The following is a 27,754-nucleotide window of genomic DNA, read 5'->3' on the forward strand; positions in this document are numbered from 1 at the left end:
AATAAAAACCTAGAAACTAAAGTGTCTCCTTTTATCAGAATATTTTATTTCAAGAGTTAACACTTTAAAAAAAAGTAGAAACAACTGCTATTTCCCTGAGTGTAAAGAACTAATTGTCCAATAAAAAGGCAATTACAAAATTAAGCAATTAGAGGTACATAATTTTCCACATTTAACTGTATTCTATTACAAATGTATTCTTAAAGTGTTTTTGTATTTTGGAACGTCAACATTTCACAGAACGGAAGGCTCACTGTGGACCTGTGCCGCGGTTAGGATTAGTCGGCTCTGTCTTTATCAAACTCCAGGGCGATCTTTAAAGCAGTGCTGTTGAGGCCCACAGACTGCATGTTGCATATGATTGAGACAATTATTCCCCTCGGGGGAACCTTGTTGTTTACGGCCTCTGGGTCCAGTTCTTCAGGGAGGACCAGCAGCACACTGCTGGCACCCACGGCACCTCCAGTGTGTGAGGCGTAGTGCCGCTGCTTCCTGCAGGCGCCGTGCGTTTGCTTCTTCTCTACAACACCCCACGCCATGGCATATTTGCCCTCTTTATCCCAGGACATCTCTGTGTTAGGGACTGGGGTCCACATCATCACCATCGTTTCTGGCTTGAGATATCCAGGCAAGAGATTTTCATTTGAGTTCTTAAACAGCCCAACTTGGTAGCCATACAGCATTGCATTCCCAAACTTCAGGAGGTCCCCCACCGTGGACAGAAATCCACCACCAGCCCATTTATAGGAGTTATCCACGTAAGGTGTGTTGACAAGACGTTTCTTTTTATTGTACACATAAAATCTAAAACGAAGTAAGAATAGTCATTAAAAATGTAATAGTCTATTGTCATCGACTGTCCATGTGACAATGAACAGGTATACAAATGAGGTGTGGTGTAGGGACCATACAAAACTACAAACGACCCATAAACCTTCAGTATAATCCAAACCATAGTGATAACTGGGTCGGTCATCTACTTAACGAACTAAAGCATAGAAAGAACCTTTTCCTATTGGGATGGCTTTCCCATACTAAGCATATCTAATTCTTTTTAGCTAACTAAATAACTTTTAATACTAACTTTTTAACTCTAACTTTTAATACTTGTACAATGCACTGATCAATATTACATATTTGCTCCATGCATGAGGTTAATATTTATAGTGGGTAGATATTCCTAGCCCTTGGGCTTAGTGTTGAATTAGGTGCCACAAATGAATTTTGTAACAAAAAGTGTACACATGAGGATCTTTAGAAATAAGGTTGATACTCGAAAGGCCAGGTTTCTTGGACAAAAACAGCATACAAATGCTATGTCTGAGGACACAACATGGTACTTGTGGGAAAGGCTCAGTTCAGCAAAGTTCAGTTTGAATCCCAACTCTCACCTTTTCTGTTAAGATCACTTTGGTAAACAAATATTTATATAGTTATTTCTATATGTCAGGTCATTTTAATAAAGCACTAATATGCAAACTCGTTTGTTCTGACCAAGTCATCGGAGGTCAGTGCTATTATAAATGCTTACTTGGCTTGGGAATGGCAGAGCTGGATTTAAAACAAGACAGTCTACCATTGTATGCTGTCTCTCCACTTTAGAATCTTACTTTGTGATCTGGGGGTCATTATTCCTTCCATTCAGAGGCTGGGTTATGTATAAGAAAGACTTGCATGTTTCTGATGGGCACGTGCTTAAGAAATAAATGCTAGCTGGAGTTTACCTTTGTAGGTAACAACTACTGATGGATGTCTTACAGCCAGGCGCTGTTCTGATACCAGGAGAGTGTTAAGGACGGACAAAGCCCTGAGCTCTAGGGCTCTGTATTCTGCACAGCAGGCTCAGTGGCTGCTGGGTAAATTCAATGAACCTGCAAACTGTGGAACAGGAGATGCAGTCTTCCTTAAGGAGATCCTTTCTTTTATGATCCATACATGATCCATACATGATCCATACATGATCCATACATGATCCATACATGATCCATACATGCTGCTTGGAGGCTTTATGTCTGCTAACTGCCTCCCTCTTCTGATCTGTCTGGGAGTCCATTTCAGCTCCACTACTCATAAGCAGTAGTCAGCCTGAATCTCATCCTGACCACCGAAACTCAGGGACTTCCCCATTACTATCGCCTGCTTCCCAGTTCTCCAACACAGAACTCCTCTGCCTTCCTCTGTCCTCCACCAACCTCCCCTCCCTCTCCTGAGCGCTCAGTCCTTGGGTTCTTCCTGGTTTCAGCTGCTTTTTCTGCTCTAACCTTGGCATTAGTAATCCCAGCCACTCCAGGTATGGTCTCACTAGAACACTCTCATTCTTTGACCGTGCCAGTCCACCAGTCGTAATTCCCTTTCCTTGGTCTCTATTGACCAGGCAAAGCAGAAATCCGTACAGCAAAACTGAGCTTATGCTCGCCACAGGACGGCAGTACTGACTGGGTGACTCAGTGCTAGGGTTAGACCCAGGGCCTTGCACTTAGTAGGTGGTGCTCCACCACTGAGCCATGTCCCCAGCCCTTAGTGGTGTTACACCTTCCTCTCTTGCTCATCCCCTGGTACAGTTATCCTCAGTCTTCCGCTATTACCATTCTACCTGAGTTGGCTCCAAGAAGAATATCACCACACAGTTTGCTTTACTGAGAAGATCAAGGCCATCTAAAGTGAGCTCAAATTTATCTAAAAAGGATATTTCTATCACCATCCATGTTCTGTAAGACATTCCTTCCAGTTTTAAAAAAGATTAATTTTCTGTCAACATCTTTTTGTGTTTGGGGGTTTCTGCTATTTGTTTCATTATGAGGCAAAAAAAAAAAAAAAAAGTCCTACTATGTGACCTGGTTGGTCCCCAACTCATAATCCTCCTGCTTCAGCCTGCCAAGTGGGATTATAGGTATGTGCTACTACACCTGGCTCTACACCTGCATCCTAAAACTTGACTACCGGTTATACTTCTCACATTATTTTCTCCTGGAAATCTATGGTCCAGTTAAAAGCCACAGCTTATGTCTCCCGTGCCTTTCACCTATCCCAAACCCTCCAGTGTTTACCACACTTCCTTCCATGACCTGTAACACAGCCAGCAGTCTCCACAGAGATAATACTACACTCCTAAATGGACCATGACAGATGGAAAAGCCCTACCTGTGATGAATTCTGTATCCTGCCAGACCACCACCTATCCCATCAGTACTTGCTAAACAATGCGTTTACAATTAGCTGAGGCCACAGACCTCAGAAATTTCTATTACAACGAGGCTTTTGTTTCAGTAGGTCTTGGGAGAGGCTCCAAAACCCACATTTCTAACAAGCCTCCAGTTGATGACAGTCCTGCTGGTTCTGCATCACCTTTTGAGAAACAGGTATGGCCCGGCCAGCAAGATGGATTTAAGACACCCAAACAGTGCTGTACAATCATGACTGAGGCCACGAGAAGAGCAAGCAGTTTAGTTTGGCTGAAGGAGGGGGATGAGAGGGGAAGCAGCCAGAGGCAATGCTGGAGAAGTAGACTGGACATGGGCTGTCTATGCTGTGCTAAAAACTCTGGCTCCCTCACCTTAGCGTTCTCTCTAGCGCTCTCTCTCTCTCTCTCTCTCTCTCTCTCTCTCTCTCTCTCTCGCACATGCACGCACACATGCACGCACGCACACATGCATGCACGCACACATGCTCAGACATACACACACACAAAGTTTCTTCCAAAGAGAAGAAAAATATGCTAGCTACGGTGTCTCTTGTCTGTCTTTACTGCTGAACTGTATGAGGGAGCTCACATCCGCTCTCCTACGACCTTTGTTATAGACTGTAGTCTCCATCAGTCTGTAACCACTAAAGGCAGGCGTCTGTTCTCCACTGTCTCCTGCTCCTCTAACTCATGCCTGTGGTCCTCATCTGCCTCGTCCCACTACCACTACTGACCCGCACTTCCTGGCACTCCGTGGGCCCCTCTGCTCTCTGAGCTCTCTCTCCCAGTCCACATCCCCTGGATCCTCTAAATGTCTACATCCATGTCTATATCTTTTTTCTAATTGCTCGTCCTTCTTCATCCAATTATGTGCTGGGTTTTTAGGGGATATAGCAGAATCTTGGAAGAAGAAATTAGAGATGGCTCCGTGCTTAAGAGTTACAAATAACTGGGAGCCACAGTGCGGGTGCTGAGAATTAAAGCCAGGCAGATCCCCTATAAGAGCAGCAAGTACTCTGAGTAACTGCTGAGCCATCTCTCAGCCCCCCTAAAACTGGATTTCTACTAACACTAATAAGTCTCTAATGTGCTTCTGAAGAAAGGCTGAAATATGTTTACTGAAATCACCTGTGGGCCTTTCTCCCTCCCAAACTCATATCCTCTTTTAAAATTCATAACTTTAGAGGGACTATGAGAATACATGTTTGAAAAATGACTCCAATTTTTTTTTCTTTCTTGATTCTACAATATCCCCTAAAAGCCCGGCTCATCATTGGATGAAGTAGGATTAGCTGTTAGGTAAGATGTGGCCACAAGTATATGTCTAAAATGTTAAAAAAAAAAAAAAAAGTAGGAGGTATCAGAGAGATGGCTCAGCATTGAGCAGGTTCACTGTTTGAGCCATGGTTACCACTGTTTGTAATCTAGTTTTGGGAGCTCTTCTGCTCTCCATCAGTAGGCATGCATCGAATACACATACACAGACCTGGGCAAAACACCTGTACACATAAAATAAAAATAAGCAATCTTTTCTTAAGTCTGCAGAAGATTTTTTTAGGCAGCGTTTTTTTATGTATTGCATTGCAGGCTGGCTTTGAACTCACTACGCAGCACAGACCAGCCTCAATTATCCTGCCTCCACCTCCTGAGTGTGGGGATCACACATGCATGATCATGCCCAGAAACAGAGGCTCTGACATGTCTCCTCATGTCTAATAACAACCTCATGAACGCTATTCGGTCAACTTCTGCTCTGCCTTACCTCTTGCCTCTCATTCATGTAGCTCTCCTATAAAAACTTCAACTCTGATCATCTCATAGTGCCAGCACATCAAGTAAAAATATCAATACATTGAAAGGGAACTACATAATGGGAAAACATTAAAGAGAAGTACGTTTTTAGGTTAAGGAATTTATCTCTTAAGAGAAAACTCCAAGCTTGTAAACCTGAATTACTAATATTTTGCATGAACAATCAGTCCTGTGTAACTTCCTTTTAACAGTAAAGCATCTGAAAATACTTATAAATATTAGACATTAGGAACCCTCGTTCATTCTTCCTTTAAGTGTAAGATTACAGAGAATTAGTCTTTAATTAGAAATCTAAACTTGGGGGCTGGAGAGATGGCTCAGCGGTTAAGAGCACTGTGTGCTCTTCCAAAGGTCCTGAGTTCAAATCCCAGCAACCACATGGTGGCTCACAACCATCTATAATGAGATCTGGTGCCCTCTTCTGGTGTGTCTGAAGACAGTCACAGTATACTCATATACATGATATAAATAAAATAATCTTAAAAAAGAAATCTAAACTTTATATAGGCAGATTCTAGTCTCAAATCTCTCTATTTCTTTGGAGAAAACAAATCAGCTTTTTATGAAAATATGGTGGCTCACAACCATCTGTAACCTTATGGTGTGTCTGAAGACAGCAACAGTGTACTCACATATATAAATCTTTAAAAATAAATAAATCTTTAAAAATAAATCAAGGGGTTGGGGATTTAGCTCAGTGGTAGAGCGCTTGCCTAGCAAGCACAAGGCCCTGGGTTCGGTCCCCAGCTCCGAAAAAAAGAAAAGAAAAAAAAAATCAATAAAACCAAAACCCTACTTTTTTTTTTTTTTTTTGGTTCTTTTTTTCGGAGCTGGGAACCGAACCCAGGGCCTTGCGCTTCCTAGGTAAGCGCTCTACCACTGAGCTAAATCCCCAGCCCCACCAAAACCCTACTTTTAAACTGAGCCCGCGAGTCTGTCAGCTAAAGGCACGAAAGAGCTCAAAACATGAACAATGCTCAGCTCTAAAGACACCAGGAAACAAAGAGGAGGTAAAGCCAAAATACTACCTGTGACAGCCCAGAAGCCTCCTTTCATTTGTTTAGGAACAATCAGCCTAGAGGAATCCAGAGGGTTTTCTTTCATACGGTTCTGCACTCTAACCCAGCCCCAAAACTAAAGTACTGTGCCAACTGAAAACACTAGTAAGGCCTAAGAAACCGACGGATTGACTAAGGATTCTGCACCTACAACGGTAAACTCATCACTCTGCTCTCGTGGGTGTTAGCTTAGACTACTCTACTTACTCTACAGGGGAGTGCTTCTGCTCTACGGAATCAACACTGTGTGTTACCTATACGGGATCCTGTTCCTATTGGGGCATCTGGGAAAGCCTCAGTTTTATTCAAGACAATAATGAAGCCAGCTAAGCATGGACTCCACCTCTCCCTCCTTACAGAAACCTTTGGCCTTGGGCTATAGGTCTGACCAAAACATTTAGTATTTTGAAGTGTAAGATCCTGAAGGAAATACTTTAAGCAGGTGATGGGCCTCAGGTGTCACTAGTTTTTCAGTTTGCAAAAGAGACACAGATTCATTCAACGACCCTAAAAAGCATTGGTCTGGGTATTATAACTAATATTATTATAGAAAGTATGATTATGCCAACAGATCAGTAGATTGACAAGCTGTGAACATCTAGTTTTGTACAAAATAGTACAGAAGACTAATAGAAAGACAATGTGGTTACTAAATTTACTTAAAGTCTTCCTGAGTACATATTTTTGTGGGGGTTTTGTTGTAATTGTTAGTTTCTCTGTTTTGGAAACGGGGTCTCACTATATAGCTCTGGCTGTCCTGAAACTCACTGTGTCCAGGCTGGTAAAGGCATGAGCCATACTCCTTGCCTGGGTGCATGTTTTTAAAGATTACCTCTTCTCCTAGAACAGCCCTAAAAAGCCTAGTGTCTTTAATGTTACAAAAAAATTTACAGAGACAGCTGGGTGAGGTGCACTCCTTTAATCCTAACACTTGGGAGGCAGAGGCAAAGTATCTATGTGAGTTCAAGGCCAGCCTGGTCTACACATCAAGTTCTAAGACAGCAAGGGCTACATAGAGAGACTCTGTCTTAAAACAAACAACAGCAAAAACCACCAACAACAACAATAAAACCCAAAATACAAAAAAAGAACCACAGCTGAGTTTAGAGGCCCACAAAGATACTCCATCAAATCGAATGAAAACTAAGTAGTGGCAATACGTTTTTGTGCCCTATTTTATATTTGTTTGAAACAAAGTCTCTGGTCCCTCAGACTTGCTATGTAGCCAAGGAACTCTGGGTTTAAAGGCTGTGCTGCCATATCTGACTTTATGAAGGGCGGAGGCATAGATACCCAGAGCTTCACGCACGACAGGCAAGCCCTCTAATAAGTGAGCCATGCCCTATCCCTGCCTTGCTTTACATCAGCGGTACTTTTATCTAAAATGAACCAATCACCACTTTTATATGGGATCACCAAAATCCAAGCAAATCAGGGCTGGAGAGACAGCTCAGCAGTTGAGAGCACACACTGCTCCTGCAGAGGACCAGAGTTCAGTGTGGCACTTACGTCTAGTAGCTCACAACCTCCTGGGCCTCAGCTTGAGGGATCTGCCGCCCCTTGTGCCTCATCAGCACCTGACTCATATGAGCAAAACTATACTCAGACAATCATACACACACACAATTTTTATATAAATAAATCTTTCTTTAAAGTCCAAATAAGGGCTGGAGAGATGGCTCAGTGGTTAAGAGCACTGACTGCTCTTCCAGAAGTCCTGAGTTCAAATCCCAGCAACCACATGGTGGCTCACAACCATCTGTAATGGGATCCAATGCCCTCTTCTGGTGTGTCTGAAGACAGCTACAGTGCACTTATATATAATAAATAAATAAATCTTAAAAAAAATTAAGATGTTTAAAAACCAAATTGTCTATGCGCAGGATAGGCAGTACTTTGGGCTTAATTACTCAGGAGTTTGAACTGTGGCTGTTTCTTTATTGTTCTTGTGCCCTCCTTCTCCTATGATGGTCTCACTCTAGCTCTTGTGTAGCCAAGAGTAATTCTTGTGCCTCATCCTCCTGGTGCTGGGATTACAGGTATGAGACACAACAAACATATTTCTTTCTTTCATTTTACTCATAAAAAACAGACATGTAAAAGGTTCCAAAACATGTGGCAAGCTGATGTTGGAACGGAAACAAGGACAATCTGACTTTCAAACTGACAGGACAATGTTAAGACGTAACACAGCCGGACACAGCAGATGTCTGTTTACCTTGCTCTGTTGTAAATCACTGGCTCGTTTTCTTCCTGGACAGTTGTCAGCATGTCCAAATCATGGAAAATTTTCTGCATATAGTCCAAATATTTATATCCTGAAGTTCTTTCTACTATGGCTGCCAGCAGAGTATAGCCAAACGTTGAATACAAAAACTGACTACCTTGAGACATCATCGCATGGGAAAGGGGGAGAAAATGCTCAATTATTATTCAAACATATGTAAAATATATTTCTGTATAAAATATTTTTATATTTTTGTATAAAAATATTTTACTTTAACATCTAAACACAGGTTACAGGTGATGTGCCAATACCTTAGTTAGCTTTATAACATCCATGCTATGTCCAGCTCCCTAAATATCAGGCCAGCTCCAGGACACAAGAATAACAGAATGATCAACACAGGCACTGCACACTTGTATGAGTCCTTGTCTGAATCTGCTCTTTTATCTGAACATGAAATAAGCAAGTATATGCCACCTCAAACACAACCCTTCAAACTGGCAATAAAATAGAAAGGTGGAAGAAAAGCAAATTTGACTTCTCTGTCGATTGTCTTTGGGGAAGGGTTGGGGGGGGGTAAGGGGCGGGAAGTGCTAGGGGTGAACCCCAGACAGGCTGTGGCGAGCACAGAAAAGCTAAACCTTGGAGTTTCTAGAAGAGAAGAGTGACGTGTGCAGAGAGACACAGACTCTTTGGGTTTCTCCTTATGGATAAAAGACAGAACAGCACCATCTCACGGTTAGGTACACTGAAAAGACAGAGCAGAGGCCGGGGCGCTGGGGTGTCAGCCCTTATTTAGAGATCATTTGGGCTCAGAGCTGCTCTTCCAAAAAGTGCAACTAAAGGCATCTTCCTTCTGGGACTGATTGCCCAGAAGTTGTGAATGCCAAGAGGAGGAGGGACTGAGCCACAGGTTGCCCTTGAAGTCAGGTTTGTCCTGGTGAAAGCTTTAATGGCTGCCCACATAGCAGCATACAGCTAGCTCATGATCAAATGCCTTGTTCTCCTCAACCCATCCCACTGTTTAAGATAAAACTGGTCACATGAGTTTTATCCATCGATCTGTCTGTCTGTCTGTCTATCTATCTATCTATCTATCTATCTATCTATCTATCTATCTATCTATCTATCTATCTATCTCTTAGTTTCTCTGTGTAGCCCTGGCTAGGCTGGAACTCACTCTGTAGACTAGGCTGGCCTTGACTCAGCGATCTGCCTGCCGCTGCCTCCTGAGTGCTGGGTGTACACTGTCACTACCCAGCTATGCTGCTGGCTTTTTTTAAATAAAATGATGTAGGCATAAAATTTTATTCAAATATGTGCATATATATATCACTTAGTGGTTTTAATTTAAGAGTTTATGATTTATACTAAAAATAGGTAGAAACTTTATTTTTAAATACAAAATCCATAATTATATTTTCATTGGTCTTTTTTAGTTATATCTATATCATAATGTTGAGTCACAGTAAAATCATATATATATATATATATATATATATATATATATATATATATATATTTAATTATGTGTACGGGGGAACGGAATGGAGTGCATATTGAGGTTAGTTGACCTCCTGGGTCTGAAGAGAGCATGAGATTCTCAGGAGGAGCTGGAGTTTTGGAAAGCTATGAGCCATCAGAAGTGGGTGCTGGAAGTTGAGGTCAGGCTCTCTGCAAGAGCAGTGCGTTGTTGCTCTTAACTGCTAAGCCATCTCTCCAGTCTGCAGATGGCTTTCAGAATGAAAACAGTACACCAATTTAAGGAAAAAAAAAACACAAAGATTAACACAAGGATAAAGCCAAGCATGGTGCTACCCATCTGGAATCCCAGCACCTGGGAGACTGAGGCAGGAGGATCACAGGTGAGGCCAGCCTGGTCTACACGGTGAGCAGCTGTCTCAGAGAAAAAGCAGTATTTTATAGATTAGCGTTTGGAGGAAGGTAAGGTGACTAAAAAAAGGCCCCAAACAAACAGGCTGCAGAGCCATTGCCATGCTAACCGCGTACAAGCGCAAAGCAGCACCTTCGCCTCTCCACTCGCACCCAAGTTTAGTTTGGAGAACTATTATTCCAACTCTCACAGTTCCCATGAATATCTATCTCGGTGCTGAGATCTCTGATGGGGTAGCCTTCTGTGACACTAAAGCTAAGCAGCTCTCTACCTGGCTGTTAGAGGAGAGAGCTCAGTCAGGAAAGTGCTTGCAGAGCAAGCAGGAGGACCAGGGTTCCATCCCCAGGGCCCACATAAAGGAGTCGGGGTGAGAGCACGTGCAATCCTAGCTCCAGGAAGCCAAGATAGCTCAACAGGTGAAGGTGCTTTGCTGCCAACCCTGAAATCAGTCTCTGGGACCCACATGGTGGAAGGAGAGCTGACTGTGGAAAGTTGACCCCTGACCTCTGCACACATCACAACAACTAAATAAAATGTAAAAAAGAAAAAAAAAAAACAATGAGAACTCTTTCTGGGGAATGATATCTAAGGTTGTCCTCTGGTCCCCACAGGCATGAGAATATACACATGTGTAATATACATGTATGCACAAGCGCGCACACACACAAGTGCACATGCATACACACAGACACTTGCACACACATGCACATACGCACACACGCATGCAGGCACTATAGGCCCGTTACAGTCATTAACCTTATTGAAAGCCATCAGGGTGGCAAGCAACAACGTGACCTTCTGAAAAAGGAAACTTCAACACTAACAACTTTGTTAGGGGAGGGAGTCAGGACTCACCAGGTTTAAAGAATAAAGGATCATTTTTAAATAATCTTAGTGATTCGATCGAATTTTCGAACTTTTCTTTCAAATATAATTCGCCTTGTTCAAAGTCATTCTTCTTCTTGCCCGGCTTTGCGCTGCGGCATTTGGCTTCACTGTCCTGCTCAGCTTTGGCTTTCGGTGAGTCGCTCTTGTCGTTATCCTTGCCTCCCTTTTCTTTCAGTTCTTTCTCTTGGTCAGGGGGTGGTGTCCCTTTCATCATCTTCAAGGCTTTATAAGCCTTCTCTTCTTTCACTTTCTTCATGTCCTTTTCATAATGACGAATTCCACTTAAGTGGGAAATTAGTAATCTCGTTGTGACAGAGACCTAAGGACAAAAAACAAAACCCACAAGACTTCATTGACAGTGGTAAACTGTAGCGAACGAGCCAACAACAGCCTTGGAATGGAAGGAAGGCTCACAGAAAAATAGCCAACAGATTGTCATCTAGATTGATCAAGAAATCTATGAGACAAAAACAAGCCAAAGAACTCTATTAAATATTTAAAACAGGGTTCCAGTATACACAGTGTAACATACCCGTGGGGAAACGAGCTGTGAGTGTCACTACCTTTTCACCCTCGTATTCTTTTTCTGGGAACTCAGGGACATAGTGCTGCACGGGGAGGTCCAGATCCAGCTTCCCTGCTTCCCACAGTTTAGCCAGAGCCACCATGGTAAGGCTTTTGCTGATGCTTGCAATTCTCATGACCGTTTCTGGTTTGCAGGGTACTCGGTTCTCCACATCTGCATAGCCTAAACCTTCAAAGGAAATAAGAGCAGAAAGTCTGATACTGAAACTGTATCAACTAAAATACATTAGGTGTTGCTTTTATTTTTTTTAAGATTTATTTATTTATTATATATAAGTACACTGTAGCTGTCTTCAGACACACCAGAAGAGGTCATCAGGTCCCATTACAGATGGTTGTGAGCCACCATATGGTTGCAGGGATTTGAACTCAGGACCTCTGGAAGAACAGTCAGTGCTCTTAACCACTGAGCATCTCTCCAGCCTGGTATTGCTTTTGTAAGACACCGGACTTGTACGGATGACAGTCTCATCAATACTGATGATAGTAAACGTTTACAGCTGAACTAGAGTTTACCTGGCAGCCAACAATTTCCCATCCAATATTTTCAGATATCATTAGTTTTTCTTAGCTTAACAATATAATGATGACACTTCTTTTTACACAGCCCAGGTTGGCCTTGAACTCAAGATACTACTTCTGTTTGGGATTACGAGTATTGTGATGGCTATTCTTGGCTGTTAACTTGACTACATCTAGAACTAAAATGCAAAATAGAGGGCATACTCGTTAGGGAGTTCTGTTTAATTTGAAGTAAAGTGGGAAGATCTACTTTTAATCCAGATCTAATCTGAGCCATGCCTTCTGCAGGAAGCCTATAAGAACATGAAAAGAAGGAAGCTTTTGCTCTTTGCCTGCTTGCTCTCACCTCCCTAGCAAGTCCATTCCTTCACTCCCATTAGAGCCTATTTCTTTGGGATTCTAGCATTTAATGAAGACCAGCTGAGACAACTAGCTTTATTGACTGAACACTTACTGGACTCTTAGACTTTTCATTCATAGCCAGTCATTGTTAGAGTAGCTAACCACAGCCTGTAAGTCAGTCTAATAAATCCACTTTCTATATAAACAGAGAGAGATTCATTCTGTAAGTTCTAAATCTACCTAATATAGACTTTGGTATCAAAAGTGGGGTAACAGATATTATAGCTAGATCTGTATAACCACGCTTATTAGTAAATGATTTACGTTCTTTAAAGTAAACATCCCTATTCTTCATAATTCCTTATAATTTCTGTTTTTGAGCATCCTCACTGAATTCTTTATAATAGCCAGCTAATAAAACAAATACAAAAGTATGCCAAATTCCCTCTCCACTTGCTTAATGCAGCTGTAGCCAGAAGAAAAACAATATACTAATTTTTAAAAGCTTCTTCCAAAAAAATTTGGTTTTCATATTCAGCACAGTGTAAAAGTATGCAATCAGATGTAAGAAATAGAAAAAGCTGAAGTATGAAAAGAATAAAATGGTAAATGTAAAAATATTTGTGTAAAGCTTCTACTTAGAAATCTGGCATTTGGGGCTGGGGATTTAGCTCAGTGGTAGAGCGCTTGCCTAGGAAGCGCAAGGCCCTGGGTTCGGTCCCCAGCTCCGAAAAAAAAGAACCACAAAAAAAAAAAAAAAAAAAAAAAAAGAAATCTGGCATTTATTAAATTCTTTTTTATTATTTTTATTCTCTCTTTTTCCTTCCTTCCCTCTTCCCAATCCTTCTTCCTCTCTGTCTGTCTCTGTCTCTCTCTGTGTGTAAATTGTGTGTGTGTGTGTGTGTGTGTGTGTGTGTGTGTGTGTGTATTACACGCACCTATAGAAGTCAGAGGACCACTTGCAAAAGTCAATTTTCTCCTTCCACCATATTGGTCCCTGGGCTTGAGTTCAGGTTGTAAAGTTTGGCCTTTGTGGGCACCAAGTATGCACATAGTACACAGGCACACATGCAGAAAGAGCACTCATACATATAATATTATGCATGCCCACAGAGGTTAGAAGTGAGTCACGGTTTACTCTGGAACTAGAGTTACAGGTAGTTGTGAACCACCATGTAGGAACCAAGCCCAGACACTCTGCAAGAGCAGCAAATGCTCTTAACCACGAGCTATCTCCTAGCCCTGCCCCTGTTAAGCTTTTGGGTCAGGATCTTCCTATCTGTACCCCAGATCAAACTCGAGGTGATCTTCTTGCCTCTGCTCTTCAGTGTTAGGGTTATAGGCACGTGCTACCATGTCCAGCTTATTAATTTGTTTCATAACTAACTATATTGATTAGAAAACACATATACTCAAGTAAAATTTCCAAAACTCTACCACTTCCAACAACATCTTCTGAAACTGTTGCTCTCCTTAAATAATGCCTAAAATATCATTTACTAAAAACCTAGTGATGAGGTGGGTGTGGTGGCTTAAGTCTTGAATTCCAGTCCTCAGGAGGCAGAGGCAGGCAGATCGCTTATGAGTTTGAGGCCAGTCTGGAAAGTTCCAGGACAGCCAGGTCTGTTACACAGAGGAACCCTGTCTTGAAAAACAAAACAAAATAAATAAATAAATAAGCAAACAAATAAATAAAACCCAGGTGATGAACTGGAGCACTTTGTTCATAATGGAGAAGTTATATTATGAAATAGTGCTTGATACACTTATTATAAAAGGAATAGAAATGGCTCTCTCAAAGCTTCTAACTTTAAGGGAGGGATGGATTCTAGGGTCTCTACATGCTCTAGCTGGCCTGAAACACACTATGTGACCTTGAACTTCTGATCCTCCAGCTTCTACTTCCTGAGGAATGGGATCCCAGGTCCATACCACTTTGATTTATGTGGTGCAAGGAACCATATCCAGAACTTGAACCCAGAGCAAGCACCAACTGAGCTCCATTCCAGACCAAACTTTTTGTTGTTAAAACAAACAAAACAGTTAACACTTTTGCCTCATAAATATAATAATAATGTAACTCATTAAGGACCAGGGATATCATGTATTCCTAACACTTAGTATAGTGCCTTTTACAGAAGTGGGCAATAAAAAAAATTACTGAATTAAAGAATAAAACTATGCAGAAACTGACGTTTTAGTTACTAATAAGGGTTATTTAATATGTGCTAATGGTAATTTAATGGATTGTTCTGCATTCCATTTTCAGACCAACTCTTAAGAGTAAACTGGAAGAAACAAAAAAATTTTGAACACATCCATGTACTTGAGTCACACAACTTAAATTATTTACTTCCTTCTTTCTTAATAAGATTTATTTATTTAAAATAAATTATAGCTGTCTTCAGACACACCAGAAGAGGGCATTGGACCCACTACGGATGGTTGTGAGCCACCATGTGGTTGTTGGGATTTGAACTCAGGACCCCTAGGAAGAACAGTCAGTGCTCTTAACCACTGAACCATCTCTCCAGCCCAATTATTTGTCTTCTTTTGCCCTCACACATGAAGGTTAAGTAAGCAAGCTTCCACTTAGCTATACTCCTAGCCCAGTTAGTTACATTTTAAACTTTTCAGTGATAAATGAAACAGCTTGATTATTCTAGTGAAACATTGTCTCTACAAATGAGCCACTTTTTGCAACTCCAACTTGTAAAATATCAGTATTTTTATTTCACCAGTAACAAAATGAGCCACTTGCTGAACTCACCTTCTGACCAGACTTCTTTTCCATCTACAGAAACTCCAACCACTATGCCAGGGGCACCAACCTCATCCTAAGAGAAAAGAAGAAAGACCGAGGTGGTTCAAAAGTGAATCTGACTCCGCCCACTCTGCGGCCCCGCCCACCAGGAGGACAAAATTCTGCTCGGATTGCCCCGTCCCTAGACGTGCGCTGGACTCGCTCTCTAAAGGGGAAGGGGCGGGCTCCTCCGCGGCCGGTGACCTCAGCTGCTACTTGAGCAACTCTGAGACCGTCAGCCCGCGGCCAGACAATCGGAAAACCGAAAGTCTTTTTCGGAAGCCGCCGCCCTGCCTCCCACTGGGTCCGCACCTTGATCCGGTGCAGCAGATCGCGGCTGCTCTCTATGGCTCTGGAGAAGCCCCTGGCAGCGGGCGACGCAGGCGTGTGCGGGCTCCCTGGGCCCGGGGCCTGCTCATGCGGCAGCTCAGTAGCGCCGGACGCCTCGGGGTCCGCGGGGGACTGAATGGGGACGGCGCCCCTCAGCCCAATCGCCAGTTTCGCCCCAAGAGCCAGCCCCAGCCCGAGCCCCAGGCCGCCGGCCCATCCAAGGCTCAGCATAGGCAGGCCGGGTCGCCCGTGCGCCCCACGCCGCCCTCCGCCCAAGGCTGGGCCTGCGGTGGCCGTAGCCCGAGATGTCACGCTTGACAGGAACCGGTACATGTCGCCTCCGCAGAGCCAGCTGCTTCCTAGCTTCCTAGCTTAGCCAGCGGCCCGCGGGACGAGGGGCGGGCCTGGGGCGGGGCCTTACGTCCCGCTCAGTCAAGGCCCGAAGGGTGAGCGACGAGCGCATCGAGCGCCTGGTCCTCGGCTCCTTTCTAGCCTTCTGGTTACTAGTCCTCATTGGTTCCTCCCTCCTTTTCTTGCTTTCTTTTCCCTCCCTCTCTTTCATATCTTTCTCTCCTTTTATCTTCTCCCTTTCCTCTCTCCTCTTCCTTTATCTCTAGCGCCCCCTCTTGTTTTCTTTTTCTCTTGCATCCACATTTCTCCCTTTATCTTCTTTGCCTCCCCACTTCTTACTTTATTTCTGTTTCTCTCCTTTCTCCGCCCCACTTTATTTTCTCTCTGTTCCTCAAGCCTCTCTTTCTTTTCCTTTTTCTCCTCTTCCTCTTCCCTCTCCTTTTTCTTGCTTCTTCTCTCCCTCAACACACATGACATCCTTAGGCAAGTCTCCTGTCTGGTGGCACAGCAACACCCTCTTGCCACCCTGCCTGGATCTTAACAACACTCACACCTTTGCTTGACTGAGGTGGGCAGTGGTTAAAACACTTGCCATGCAACACACAGGACTGGGATTCAAATCCCCAGAATCCAGGTGAAAACGCCCAGTGGGCGTGGTGCCTACCTGTAACTGAGAAACGCAGCTTCAATCCAAAGTTAGAACCACAATTAAAGATGATTCCCAACGGAGTCTGGGGCATTCACATGCAAACGCAAGTATGCACATACATGCACAGGCATGAAAATGGGAAAAAGAAAAGCTGATGTGGGTTTCGTTATCCTTTTAGAAGAATTTTATGTCTTCACTCGCCTTCCTGCCCAGTGACAACCGTGCTAGCAAACACGTGTCGTCCCACTAAGCATCATAACTCCCCTGGAGATTGGTTGTATTGTCCGCCATCAGATACAGGAGGAAACTGGAGTAAAGGGAGATTACAAGATTTGTCTAAATCTACAGAGAGGTCAGGTGGTGGCCCTGAAATTTACATTCTCAGCCTTCCTTTCTTGTCGGTTTGAAGGGTTCCACAATCAGAGGCACGGGCTTTGGGAAGCTGGTGGTGCTTTGGCTAAGACCTGTGGCTTCCCTGTGGCACCAGTGGAGGAAGATGCAGCTAGTATGACACCATGGCCAAGGTCCACTGGAATGGTACGGCTGCCCTACCATACCCAGTCCTTTCCCTGCAGCATCCGCCAGCTTGTGGGGTTGCCTAAATAGTGAAAGTCCTAATGCATGTCTCCTTTATATCTGTGTATTTAAAAAGGCTCCTCTTCCCTCTCCAGTCGGGGAATAAAATAAGCAGGCTCCACCGGTTATGTTTTAATAATTCATGTTCTATTATAAGGTAGTCTTTGAATTTGCAGCTGAGGATATGCCTAATGTGAAGGGCCCGGACCCCTCCCTTCCCACCTTGCACATCCCACCTCTTGTCTGTGGCTTATCTGAGCTCTCTGAAAATAGAAGAGAAATGCTTGCAAGCCTGGCCCACATACAGGCTTTCCCTCTTTCTGAAATGTTCCATTTTCTCAATGTTGCTTTCCTCCGGCCATCTTACCCTTCTGCAGCCCTGAGCTCTGGGTTACAGTTTGACTTAACTTTTTGAACTTGTCTTGAGACCTTTCTGCCAATGATTTGTGAATTCTTTCCCAGCCGAGGCTTAGTTTCAGTGGTAAACTTCAACAACATTACTGAAAAGTTTGTGTGAGGGTTGTGGGGGGTGGCTTGGCCCAGTCATGAAACCCTAAGTTCATTTCCCAGAACCCAGCTAGGCTAGTATGTGCTTGCATCAGAATGGACTTTTTCATTTATTTTGTTTTATTTTGTTTATCAAAGGTAATTAGCTCAGCAAAGATTCACATTTCCTGACCACCACCACCCCCCTTGTATGAATTAATCAACCACCTATGTCAGAGGGCAAAGACAGTAGCCGTGTTGGCCCTGGTGTGTTGCAAGCCAGGTGTAGGTTCGGGCACACCCTTTTGCAAAATGAATTGCCTAACCAAGATACTTTTGCTTTGTCTGTGTGACACTGAGATTATTGTGTTCGAAGATGATTTATTTTATGTGTATGAGTGTTTTTCCCTGCTTGAACGTCTGTTCACCACCTGTGTGCAGTGCCTTCAAAAGCCAGAAAAGGGCATTGGATCTCTGGGAATTAGCCTTACAGACAGTTGTGAGCCACCATGTGGGTTCTGGGCCTTGAATCCAGGTCCTCTGGAAGAGCAGCCAGTGCTCTTGGCCACTGAGTTCTCTCTCCAGCCCTTCTTTGTTTTTAACAATTGTATTCTAGTGCTGGGAAGGTAGGGACAGGAGGATCCTGGGAGCTCACTGAACAGCATGCCTGCACCTGACGTTGTCTTCCAGTCTCTCCATGTGTGCATATGTGTACATGTATGTGTACACAGACACACACACACACACACACATGCACGCACAAAGAAAAGTCCATATTAGTGCTTTTTAGAATGCACTGGGGTATAGCTCAGGTGGTGGCAGGCTTACCTATGCATGAAGACCCTACTTTGATATCTAGCACCACATAAACAGGGTGTGGTGGCACAGGTCTGCAATGCTAGCACTTAGGAAATGGATCAGAAATTCAAGGTTATTCTTAGATACACAGTGAATTTAAGGGCATCTTGGGATAGATGAGATTCTGAAGTCATTATCCCACCCCCACCCACCTCCTCACATACCAAATTGTACTTTTTATAGAAAAATAGTCGTACTGATTTCTTGTGATTACTGAAGTTGGTTGTCACCCCCCACACCCCAACCCTGTCCCCTGTTTTTTTAATTCTCTAAAGACTTTCATTTTCTGATCTTGACTTTGACCTTGAGAAAATCCCTTTAGAGGTCTCGATAATGAAATTCAAGCCAGGAGAGGACCTTGAGTAGCACCAGGTTATTCATACTTTTATTAGACTGTGCATGGGTGACTTCTCCTTATTAATTTATCAACAGTCATCATCTCTGCAAGTTAGAAAACCAAGGCCAGGAAGTTAAATGGAAAAGTCTGGATTTGAATCAGGATCCAACCAGTCTCCTTCTCCAGCTCCTCCGGGAAACTGCAAAATGATCAAGCAAGTGAGTCTGTGTGGTGTGTTGAGATTCTTCCTTTGGTGAAATGGCTTAGAGGATGGAGATTCCTGCCACCACGACTAAAAATTTGGTAACTTCCAGACCGGTGTGGTCAAAGGAGAGAGCTTACTCCTGCAAGTTGTCCTTTGGCAAAAAATCCCAAAGTCCTATAAGTGAGTCACTGATTATTGACCGAACTCCAGCCAGGCTGCTCTCAGTCCTGCTCTTGACTAGGCTCCAGCCGTGGCCCACAAACCCTTGAACAAACACACATTTTCTCACAGCTCAAGGCTGCATTGCGAGAGCCACCCTACCTTTTTCAAAACACCTGGCTGAGAAAGCTCCAAGTTTCCACACGAGGTCACTGTTTGTTCCAGCCATCGCCTGAAGACAGAGCCCCTGTCCCCCACTGTCTCAGTCAGGGTTTCCATTCCCTCACAAACATCACGACCAAGAAGCAAGTTGGGGAGGAAAAGGTTTATTCAGTTCACACTTCCACATTGCTGTTCATCACCAAAGGAAGTCAGGGCTGGAACTGAAGCAGGTCAGGAAGCAGGAGCTGATGCAGAGGCCATGGAGGGATGTTACTTACTGGCTTGCTTCCCCTGGCTTGCTCAGCTTGCTTTCTTATAGAACCCAAGACCACCAGCCCAGGGACAGCACCACCCACAATGGGCTGGGTCCTCCCCCTTGATCACTAGTTGAGAAAATGCCTTACAGCTGGGTCTCATGGAGGCATTTCCTCAACTGAGGGTCCTTCTCTGTGATAACTCCAGCTTGTGTCAAGTTGACACATAAAACAATCAGTATACCCACCCAGTCTCTGGCAGAGGGTAGGAGCCTCACTTCATAAGTATAGTGCCAAATAGCAAATTGGACGACAGGATTCACGTGGACCGAAGCCCTTTCTGCTTCTTGTGATTGTCCGGACTCCTGCTCAGCTTAAGTTGTCACTGCTTAGTCTCTTCTACACCATGACCTCTGCCCACATCCTGTGGAGCTCAGCTTTCTCTGCCCTAAGTGGCTATGGAATACGGATGGTCTGGTGTCCAGCTGTGTCTGCCTTTGTCACACACATCAAATGGCCCTGTCAAACATGTGACCCTTGAAAAATGGATCCTTGTTTTCCAAGCAAGGTCTTCACGCACGCATTCACTGTGGTTCATGATTTGCAGGGACAAGCACATCGACATGCTTGGAGACTAAGAGCACAGAGGAGCAGAATTCTGGTGTGGTACAGGTGCTAATTTTTTTTTTTCGGAGCTGGGGACTGAACCCAGGGCCTTGCGCTTGCTAGGCAAGCGCTCTACCACTGAGCTAAATCCCCAACCCCACAGGTGCTAATTTTAAGAGACTTTTCTTTTCAAAAGACTGTCCGTGGGCTGGGGAGATAGATCAGTTCATAGAGTACTTGCCCAGCAAGCTGGGTTCCATCCCAAGAACCACAAAAACTGGGTGTGGTGGCACATGCCTAGAATTCCAGAAGTCTCTAGAATATCCACCCATGAAGATGTGAATCATATTCTTTTTAAAGCCTTCCTCCTTCCACCTGGTGTAATTATTCTGGCTCGGCGCATGCGCCACGGCCCACTGTTCTATTTTATTATCATTTATGTGTCTTCATATACGAAAAGATAAAACTTGAAATTGTTCCAGATTTTTTCCTCCTATTTTGTCATGTGTATGTGACTGCTCCTTCACACAGGGGGGTATACTAAAATCACCACAGGAAAAGAAGAAAGATCAACTACAAATGAATGAACTATGATACAGTGTTCTTTCCAAAATGTTTGTATTTTGCAACTTTAGTTACAAGGACATCTGCTTCAGGCTGTCTTAGGTGTGTGTGTGTGTGTGTGTGTGTGTGTGTGTGTGTGTGTGTGTATGTATCTGTGTGTCTCCATGTGCATGTGTGTGTGTGTGTGTGTGCATGTGATACTCCAGCAGTATTGCATGTATGGTTATAACAGTTCATTTATGCTATGCACTTACTAGAGGACTGGGCCATTTCTAGTTTCAACCATTGCACACAAAGCTGCTGTAAACACCCACAATGTCTTGTTATAAATGCAGGTTTTCATTTTTCTTAGAAATTATAGTTGAAAGTGGAGTTGACCTCTCTCACTCTTCTTCCTCACTCTCACTCTTCCTTCCGCTCTTCCTCTCTCTCTCTCTCTCTCTCTCTCTCTCTCTCTCTCTCTTCCTCTCTTCCTCTCCTGGCTTGACACGATAAAAAAAAAAAAAAAGAAAGTGGAGTTGAAGAGCCATTTCATAACTCTGTATTTAATTGTGCTCCCAATTGCAGTATTTCTTCTGCCTACAGCCTTGCATGAGGGTTTCCACTCCTCCATGTAGCCGTCAACACTGGCTTTCTTTTTTTCTACTTTCTTTTTCTTCTTCTTTCATTGTTTGTTTGAGACAGGGTTTCTCTATGTAGCCCCGGCTGTCCTGGAACTCACTATGTAGCCCAGGCTGGCCTCAGACTCAAAGATCTGCCTGCTTCTGCCTCCTGAGTGCTGGGATTAAAGGTGTGTACCACCACCACTGGCCCAGCACTGGCTTTCTGTTGACAGCCACCCCAGCAGGTTGGAACTGGATTTCACTGAGGTTTTGCTCTGAATTTCCTCTGAGAGGTGATGCTGCTAAGGTCAGTAGCTGTTTACACGTCTTTTCCTTAAACATAAGTGCCGTTTTCTTATTAAGATATATTTTATGTATAGTAATTGCTTACACACTGAATAACACTACAATAACATGATTTTAGCAGTTTTAACAGAAGAAGAAGGGAGAACTGGGGTTATAAAAACCCCTCCCCCCAAAAAATAATACGTTATTTTTTCCTACATTATTTTAACTGTGTACGTTTTGCATCATGTATGTCTGTGTACCATGTGCATGCAGTACCCATGGAGGCCAGAAGGGGGCGGTGGATCCTCTTGGAACTGGAGGCACAGACAGTTGTTGGCGGCCATATGGGTGCTGGGTATGGAACGCCGCTCCTCTGGAAGGGCAGAAAGTTACTTTTTCTAAGGGGGTCAATGCAGAAACATATTCAGTGCCTGGTCATGCATAATTGCTATTGCACCGATGGCCAATAGAATTTAAAAAGAACCATTATGAACTCAACTTCCTGGATACTAAAGAAGCACACACATCTTTTGTAGAGTAATGTCCATTCAAGTCTTTTGCACTTGCTGTGTTCATTTTGTAAAACAATTACTTTATTTTATGTGTATGTGTAGATTAAATCCTCTAGAACTGGAGTTAGAGAGTCGTGATCTTCCTGATGTGGGTGATGGGAACCAAACCCTGGATACCCTGCAAGAATGGCAGGTATTCTCAACCACTGAGCCATCTCTCCAGCCCCACTATTTCATTTGCTTGTTTGTTTATTGAGATAGGGTCAGGGTGGCCTGGAATTCACTAAGTACCCCAGCTCTCCTTAAACCCTACCCTCCTGCCTTATTGTTACGAGTGCTGAGATTACATGTGTGCACCATCACAACTGGATCTCCTGCTCGTGTCTTTTATATTTTAAATATTAATTTTATCTTACTTTATGTGTGTGTGACTGTCTTACCTGTATGTATGTGTCTATGTGCATCACATGTGTGCAGTCAGAAGAGAGGGTCAGATCCCCTGGAACTGGAGTTATAGCTCTTGTGAGTCATCATGTGTGTCCTGGGAATTGAACCTGTGTCCTTTGCTAGAGTGACAATTGTTCTGAACCACCGAGCCATCGCTCCACTCGCCATCGCTCCACCCCCACCTTCCTGTTTCTGTAACAGTCTTGAATGACAAAATGAAGACTCGACTAGTGGGTTACAATGAGGTCAGGGACTAGGGTGGGAGGGGAGAAGGGTGCTAAGTACAGTTTAAAAGATTGACCTGAAAGATATGGTGGTGACAGGCCTGTTCAGCTTGGGTGTGGAGTAGGATACAGGCTTCATTGGTCATTGTCATAGAAACACATGTACACAAAGAGTAGGAGAAAAACCAGGGGAACCTGAATTACATTAATAGATTGTACTGATGTAACCGTCTTACCTATGGCTATGGCATTGAACTGTAACTTTCTAAAATGTTACCAATGCAGGAATTTGTCTTTTAGAAAAGTTATGGGATCTATAAGTAATAAGTTTTATTACTTACCAGGGCATGTGAATATGTAATTATTTCCAAATAAGGTTAAGTTTTAAAATGCAATAAAAAAGAAACCCTTATTAGCCTCATAATATGTCTCATCAAGTATTGGTCCTTAATAAGGCTATATTACACAACATTCAAAGCTCAGCTCCAGTCTTGTAGACCTCACTGATCAGTGTCAGCCCTACTATTTCCTCCTCTACCTTGATCTTAGGTTGCCTAGTTTGTTTGAGCCAGCTGTTCTGATTTAGGTAGCAATCTGCTGATAGCACAGCTTTGCTCCCGCATTTCTCCCCCCGTATATAAAGCACTGGATTGCTTTGTTTTGGTGGGTCTGAATTCCAATGATAAATGTAGTCTTCGCTTTATCTGTAAACTCACTATAACCACATTACAGGTTGCTGTGAAGATTAAATGTACTACAACTTGAAAAAGAGATCGGGTGCGTAGACATTTTACTGAAAATAAAAACAATGATCTGGAGAGATGGCCCAGCAATTAAGACTATGTAACTGCTCTCGCAAAGGATCTAAGTTCAGTTCCCAGTACCCACACCAGGCAGCTGATAGCAGCCTCTAACTTCATTTCCAGGGATATGGCGCCCTCCTCTGGTCTCTATGGGCATTGCATTCATACAGAAATCCACACTCGGAGACACACAAACATACATGTAATAAAAAATTATAGACACATAATAAAATAAAATAAGATACCATGTCAGGAGTGGTGGCACAGTCGTGTGACCCCAGCACTCAGCTCGATAACCTCGAAAAGAACAAAGATCTACTGCCAATGAATGTCAGATGTTCTGTTAACCAAATGTTTGCATTTTGCAACTGTAGTGACATGAATATCTGGTTCTGGACATCTTATGTGTTTGTATGTGTATAATATATACTCACATATATGAAAAGTATGCTGGTTTATATACATATATGTATGTAAATCATATGTATATATGCATATAAATCAGCACACTTTTCAAAGAAACATGTAACACCACGAATATCACCCCTGAGTGTTACCTTGCACAGGGGCCATGCTAATCTTCCCTGTGTTGTTCCAATTTGGCAGTATATGTGCTGCCAAAGCAGTTATAGCCCACAACAGAGCAGGAAGACAACTCTGGAACACTTTCAAGTTTTAACTTTCCTAGGAGGCTAAGGCAGGGGATGTCATGAGTTACTGTCCTAATTTGGTTTCTGTGCTGTGTGATTAAAAACACTGACCAAAACCAGTTTGGGGAGGAAAGGGTTTATTTCACTTACAGGTCACAGTCTCTCACTGAGGAAAGCCAAGACAGGAACTCAAGGTAAGGATCTGGAGGCAGGAACTGAAGCACAGCTCATAGAGAAATGCCATTTTCTCGCTTTCTCCCTATGGCTTGTTTATCTTGCTTTCTTGTACCATGAGGACCACCTGCCCAGGGGTGGCGCCATCCATAGTTGGCTAAGCGATCCCACATCAATCAAGAAAATGCCCCACAGACTTGCTTATAGGAAAATCCAATGAGGTTATTCCTCAATCCAGGTTCCCACTTCCCAGATCTATCCTAAGCTTGTACCAATTGGAAACGAAACAAAACAAACAAAACCAAACACCCAGCACTGATACATAGCAAGATTCTGTCTCAAGACAAAAGAAAAGACAAACAAAAAGGTCTGCCAAGGACTGATATTCTTTAGTAGCTTTGCTGCCACGCAGAAAGGAGCCCTTCCGGGAAACAAGCTCACACAGGTTGTCCCCCCAGCCCCCACCCCACAGCATTTCTTTCTATCAAGAGCTCAGTTTAATTATTTGGTCGGTGCTCAGTGATTAAAAACCAAGTAGGATTCAGTTTCAATCACCAGAGGAGCCAGTCTGTTCTGCTCCTGGATGGAAAGTTAGTGAATAAATAGTCTTTTCTTGAAGTGTCATGGTGACCGTTTGAAAGAAATCAATCAAGGACAGTGAGTGCAGTGTCTCTGCTAGGATGGGAATTTTGAAACTCTTCAGAACTGAGGTGAGCCCAGAGGGCCTCACTAGACTCTGGGTCCTCTCCACAAAGACCAGCAGATTCTGGAACGTCTCCACAGCCACCAGTATCCTCTGCCTGTACCGCATGCCTGGGGGCATCATGATTTCACTGATGACCCGGCAGGGTAAAGCGTGGGCTTTCAGTCATTTTTTATTCTGGGTCAAAAACAAAGAATGGGGCTGGGGAGATCAGTCAGTCAGTAAAGTGTTTCCTGTGCACACATGAGGATCTGGGTTCAGATCCCCATCACCCACATAAAAAGTTGGGTACATGTGGCCTGTGCATCTGCAGGCCCAGCACAGGAGAGGTGGAGGCAGATGAATCTCTGGTACTCGTTGACCAAAGTTGTGAACTCCAGGTTCAGTAAAAGACCTTGTCTCAAAAATGAAGTGGAGTCAGGTGCCAGGTGTGGTGGGCCATGAACACATATATCACACACACACACACACACACACACACACACACACACACACACACACACAGAGTGTGAAGTAGCTTATATTTATTTTATCCTCACAATTTTAAGTAAATTTCCAAGTGTAGATGTTGAAAAGCCAGAGTCCATGGAGAGTAAATGAACCTCCATTCTGTCTAACTGCTCCCAGGACCTTTTTTATAGCAGTATTTGGTATGCTGCACTTGGGAGGAGACACTGCCTACTGTTCACTCACAAGGCCAGCAGGCCATCAAGGGGCTCACAGTCCACAGGGCAGACAGGTTGAGCAAATTTTGTACCTTGCAAGGAGGTTTGGCACAGCACAAGTGGCTGCGATCTTGCCCAGGCTCCTATTTGCCAAGGCACGGGCCAGCTCTAGGGGAAGGGCACTTTTTCCTAGCATACACTGAGCAATGAGTGCTCCTAGGAGGCCAGGACTTAGTCCAGACTTAGGGCTTATTTAATATACTCAGACATGATGGAGGTTAATATCAATGAATCATGGGGGAGCCAGCAGGTGAGTCTGACTTCCAGGAAGGACTTAAAAGGGTGACAGAGAGAAGGGACATTTCAGAAGGGCATCGGAGGGATACAGACATTTCCCCAATGAAATTGGTCCAAGAAAGACAGACAAGGTGAAAGACTGGGGACCTGAAAATGTAGAGGCTCCATCACCAAGAGTTCTCTAGGACAGGGAGTGGTTTTGGCTGCTGCTGGCGCAGCGGGAAGGTGGGGGCTGCAAATGTTGCAAACCTTACAAACCTTTGGGGGATTTTGTGCTTTAGCCTGTAGCTGCTGATTCCCAGACTTTAGTGTGAGCTGAAGTATGTAGATGTTGAAAAGCCAGAGTCCATGAAGAGAATCTTTCTTGTGTGTATACTGCTCCATTCTTCATAAGAGCATTTGATGTGCTACTCCTGGAGGGAGCCACCCTGCCTACCCTTCATTCACAAGGCCAGTGGGTCATCAAGGGGCTGGCTCACAAAGGACTTGTTCTTGATGCATTTCCCTAGCTTAAGTGCAAGGGAGGGGTTCTGAGTCCGTCAGAATAAGCATCTTCAAGGATGTCCCCACAGGGATTTGGTGGTAGGTAGAGCATCTGGTGTGTGTGTGGAGGGGTGGATGGGTCATGGAGCAAAGGTCACCAGCTGCAAGACAGAGGGTGACAGGCAACTGGTGGAATTCAAGCCAGTAACTTTGGAACCTGTTCCATCATTATTTCTAATAACAACGTAGAATACGCAGAGAGTCACAGATGATAGGAACTACAGGCAAGGGTTTCATTCAGGCTCAGCTCTCAACACCAAGATGGCACCTTACTCCACACTAGCCATTTCCCCTCTGAATTGCAGCCTATGTCTGTAAGCCAGCACGCACTCCGAGGCCACTTTCAGTCATACAATGGAAACATTCTAAATGTCCCACAAGGGTGAAGGGAATACTCAAGAATGGTTCCCACCCTGCCCCTGCAACAATAAAACATTATTTTGAAAAGTTGGAATAGTCTTAAGAGTTGTTTGGGAGAAGGGAAATCTTTTCTAGAAGTTTCTTTGGGTTTCTCCCTCTGTGCCTCATAGTGCCTATTATAGTGCTCTTCACCCAGTAGACACTCAACTAACTTCCCTCCTTCCCCTCCCTCCCCTTCCTTCCCTTCCCTCTCTCTCCATTCTTCCCCTTTCATTCCCTTCCTCCCTCCCTTCTTGCCTGCCTGTCTGCTTTTGTCTTGTTTGTCCTTTTTATGTGGCCTTGTATATCCCAGGCTTGTCTCAAACTCACTTAGTAGCCAAGGATGACCCTTGACCCCCCTGATCCTTCTGCCTCTACCCTCCCAGTGCTGGGATCATAGGTGTGCACAGCCCTGTCTGGTTTTATAGTGTTGAGCTTTGGGTGAGCATGCCACCAACCGGGGAGTGAGTCCCATCTCCAGCCCAGCATGCTCCTTGCTAAGGAACAGCATCCACGGTTTCCTCAGGGACGGAGATGTCTCTCAAATTCCTCTGTTAGTGCTCTACCCAGCCTGTAAATGAGCACTGACTCCTGACAG

General features: G+C 43.8%; 1 protein-coding gene, 1 long non-coding RNA gene and 1 other non-coding gene across 5 annotated transcripts; 1 reads left to right on the top strand and 2 right to left on the bottom strand.

Annotated features, from left to right (window-relative positions):
- Positions 1–26: 26 nt before the first annotated feature.
- Lactb (lactamase, beta) lies at positions 27–17,334 on the bottom strand. Of its 3 annotated transcripts, NM_001106833.1 has the most exons (6): positions 15,625–16,064; positions 15,280–15,346; positions 11,624–11,814; positions 11,028–11,379; positions 8,270–8,435; positions 34–804 (listed from the first exon to the last, which is right to left on the bottom strand). In NM_001106833.1, the coding sequence occupies exons 1-6, from the start codon at positions 15,973–15,975 to the stop codon at positions 279–281; spliced, it is 1,653 nt and encodes a 550-aa protein (NP_001100303.1). In that variant the 5' UTR covers positions 15,976–16,064; the 3' UTR covers positions 34–278. The 3 variants fall into 3 exon arrangements, with proteins under 3 accessions (XP_008764464.1, NP_001100303.1, XP_063121235.1); XM_008766242.4 differs by lacking the exon at positions 8,270–8,435 and having other exon boundaries at positions 27–804; positions 15,625–17,334; XM_063265165.1 differs by lacking the exon at positions 34–804 and having other exon boundaries at positions 8,270–8,431; positions 15,625–17,334.
- LOC134480198 (uncharacterized) lies at positions 17,059–23,343 on the top strand. The gene is made up of 2 exons (XR_010054426.1): positions 17,059–17,179; positions 18,995–23,343. It is a non-coding gene; the product is annotated as an uncharacterized LOC134480198 (long non-coding RNA).
- Positions 23,344–24,242: 899 nt separating this feature from the next.
- On the bottom strand, positions 24,243–24,351 carry LOC120094417 (U6 spliceosomal RNA). The gene has a single exon (XR_005488738.1). It is a non-coding gene; the product is annotated as a U6 spliceosomal RNA (small nuclear RNA).
- Between the last annotated feature and the right edge of the window lie 3,403 nt (positions 24,352–27,754).

The sequence above is a fragment of the Rattus norvegicus genome, chromosome 8 (genome assembly GCF_036323735.1).
Source record: "Rattus norvegicus strain BN/NHsdMcwi chromosome 8, GRCr8, whole genome shotgun sequence".
In the NCBI taxonomy this organism is placed as follows: Eukaryota; Metazoa; Chordata; class Mammalia; order Rodentia; family Muridae; genus Rattus; species Rattus norvegicus.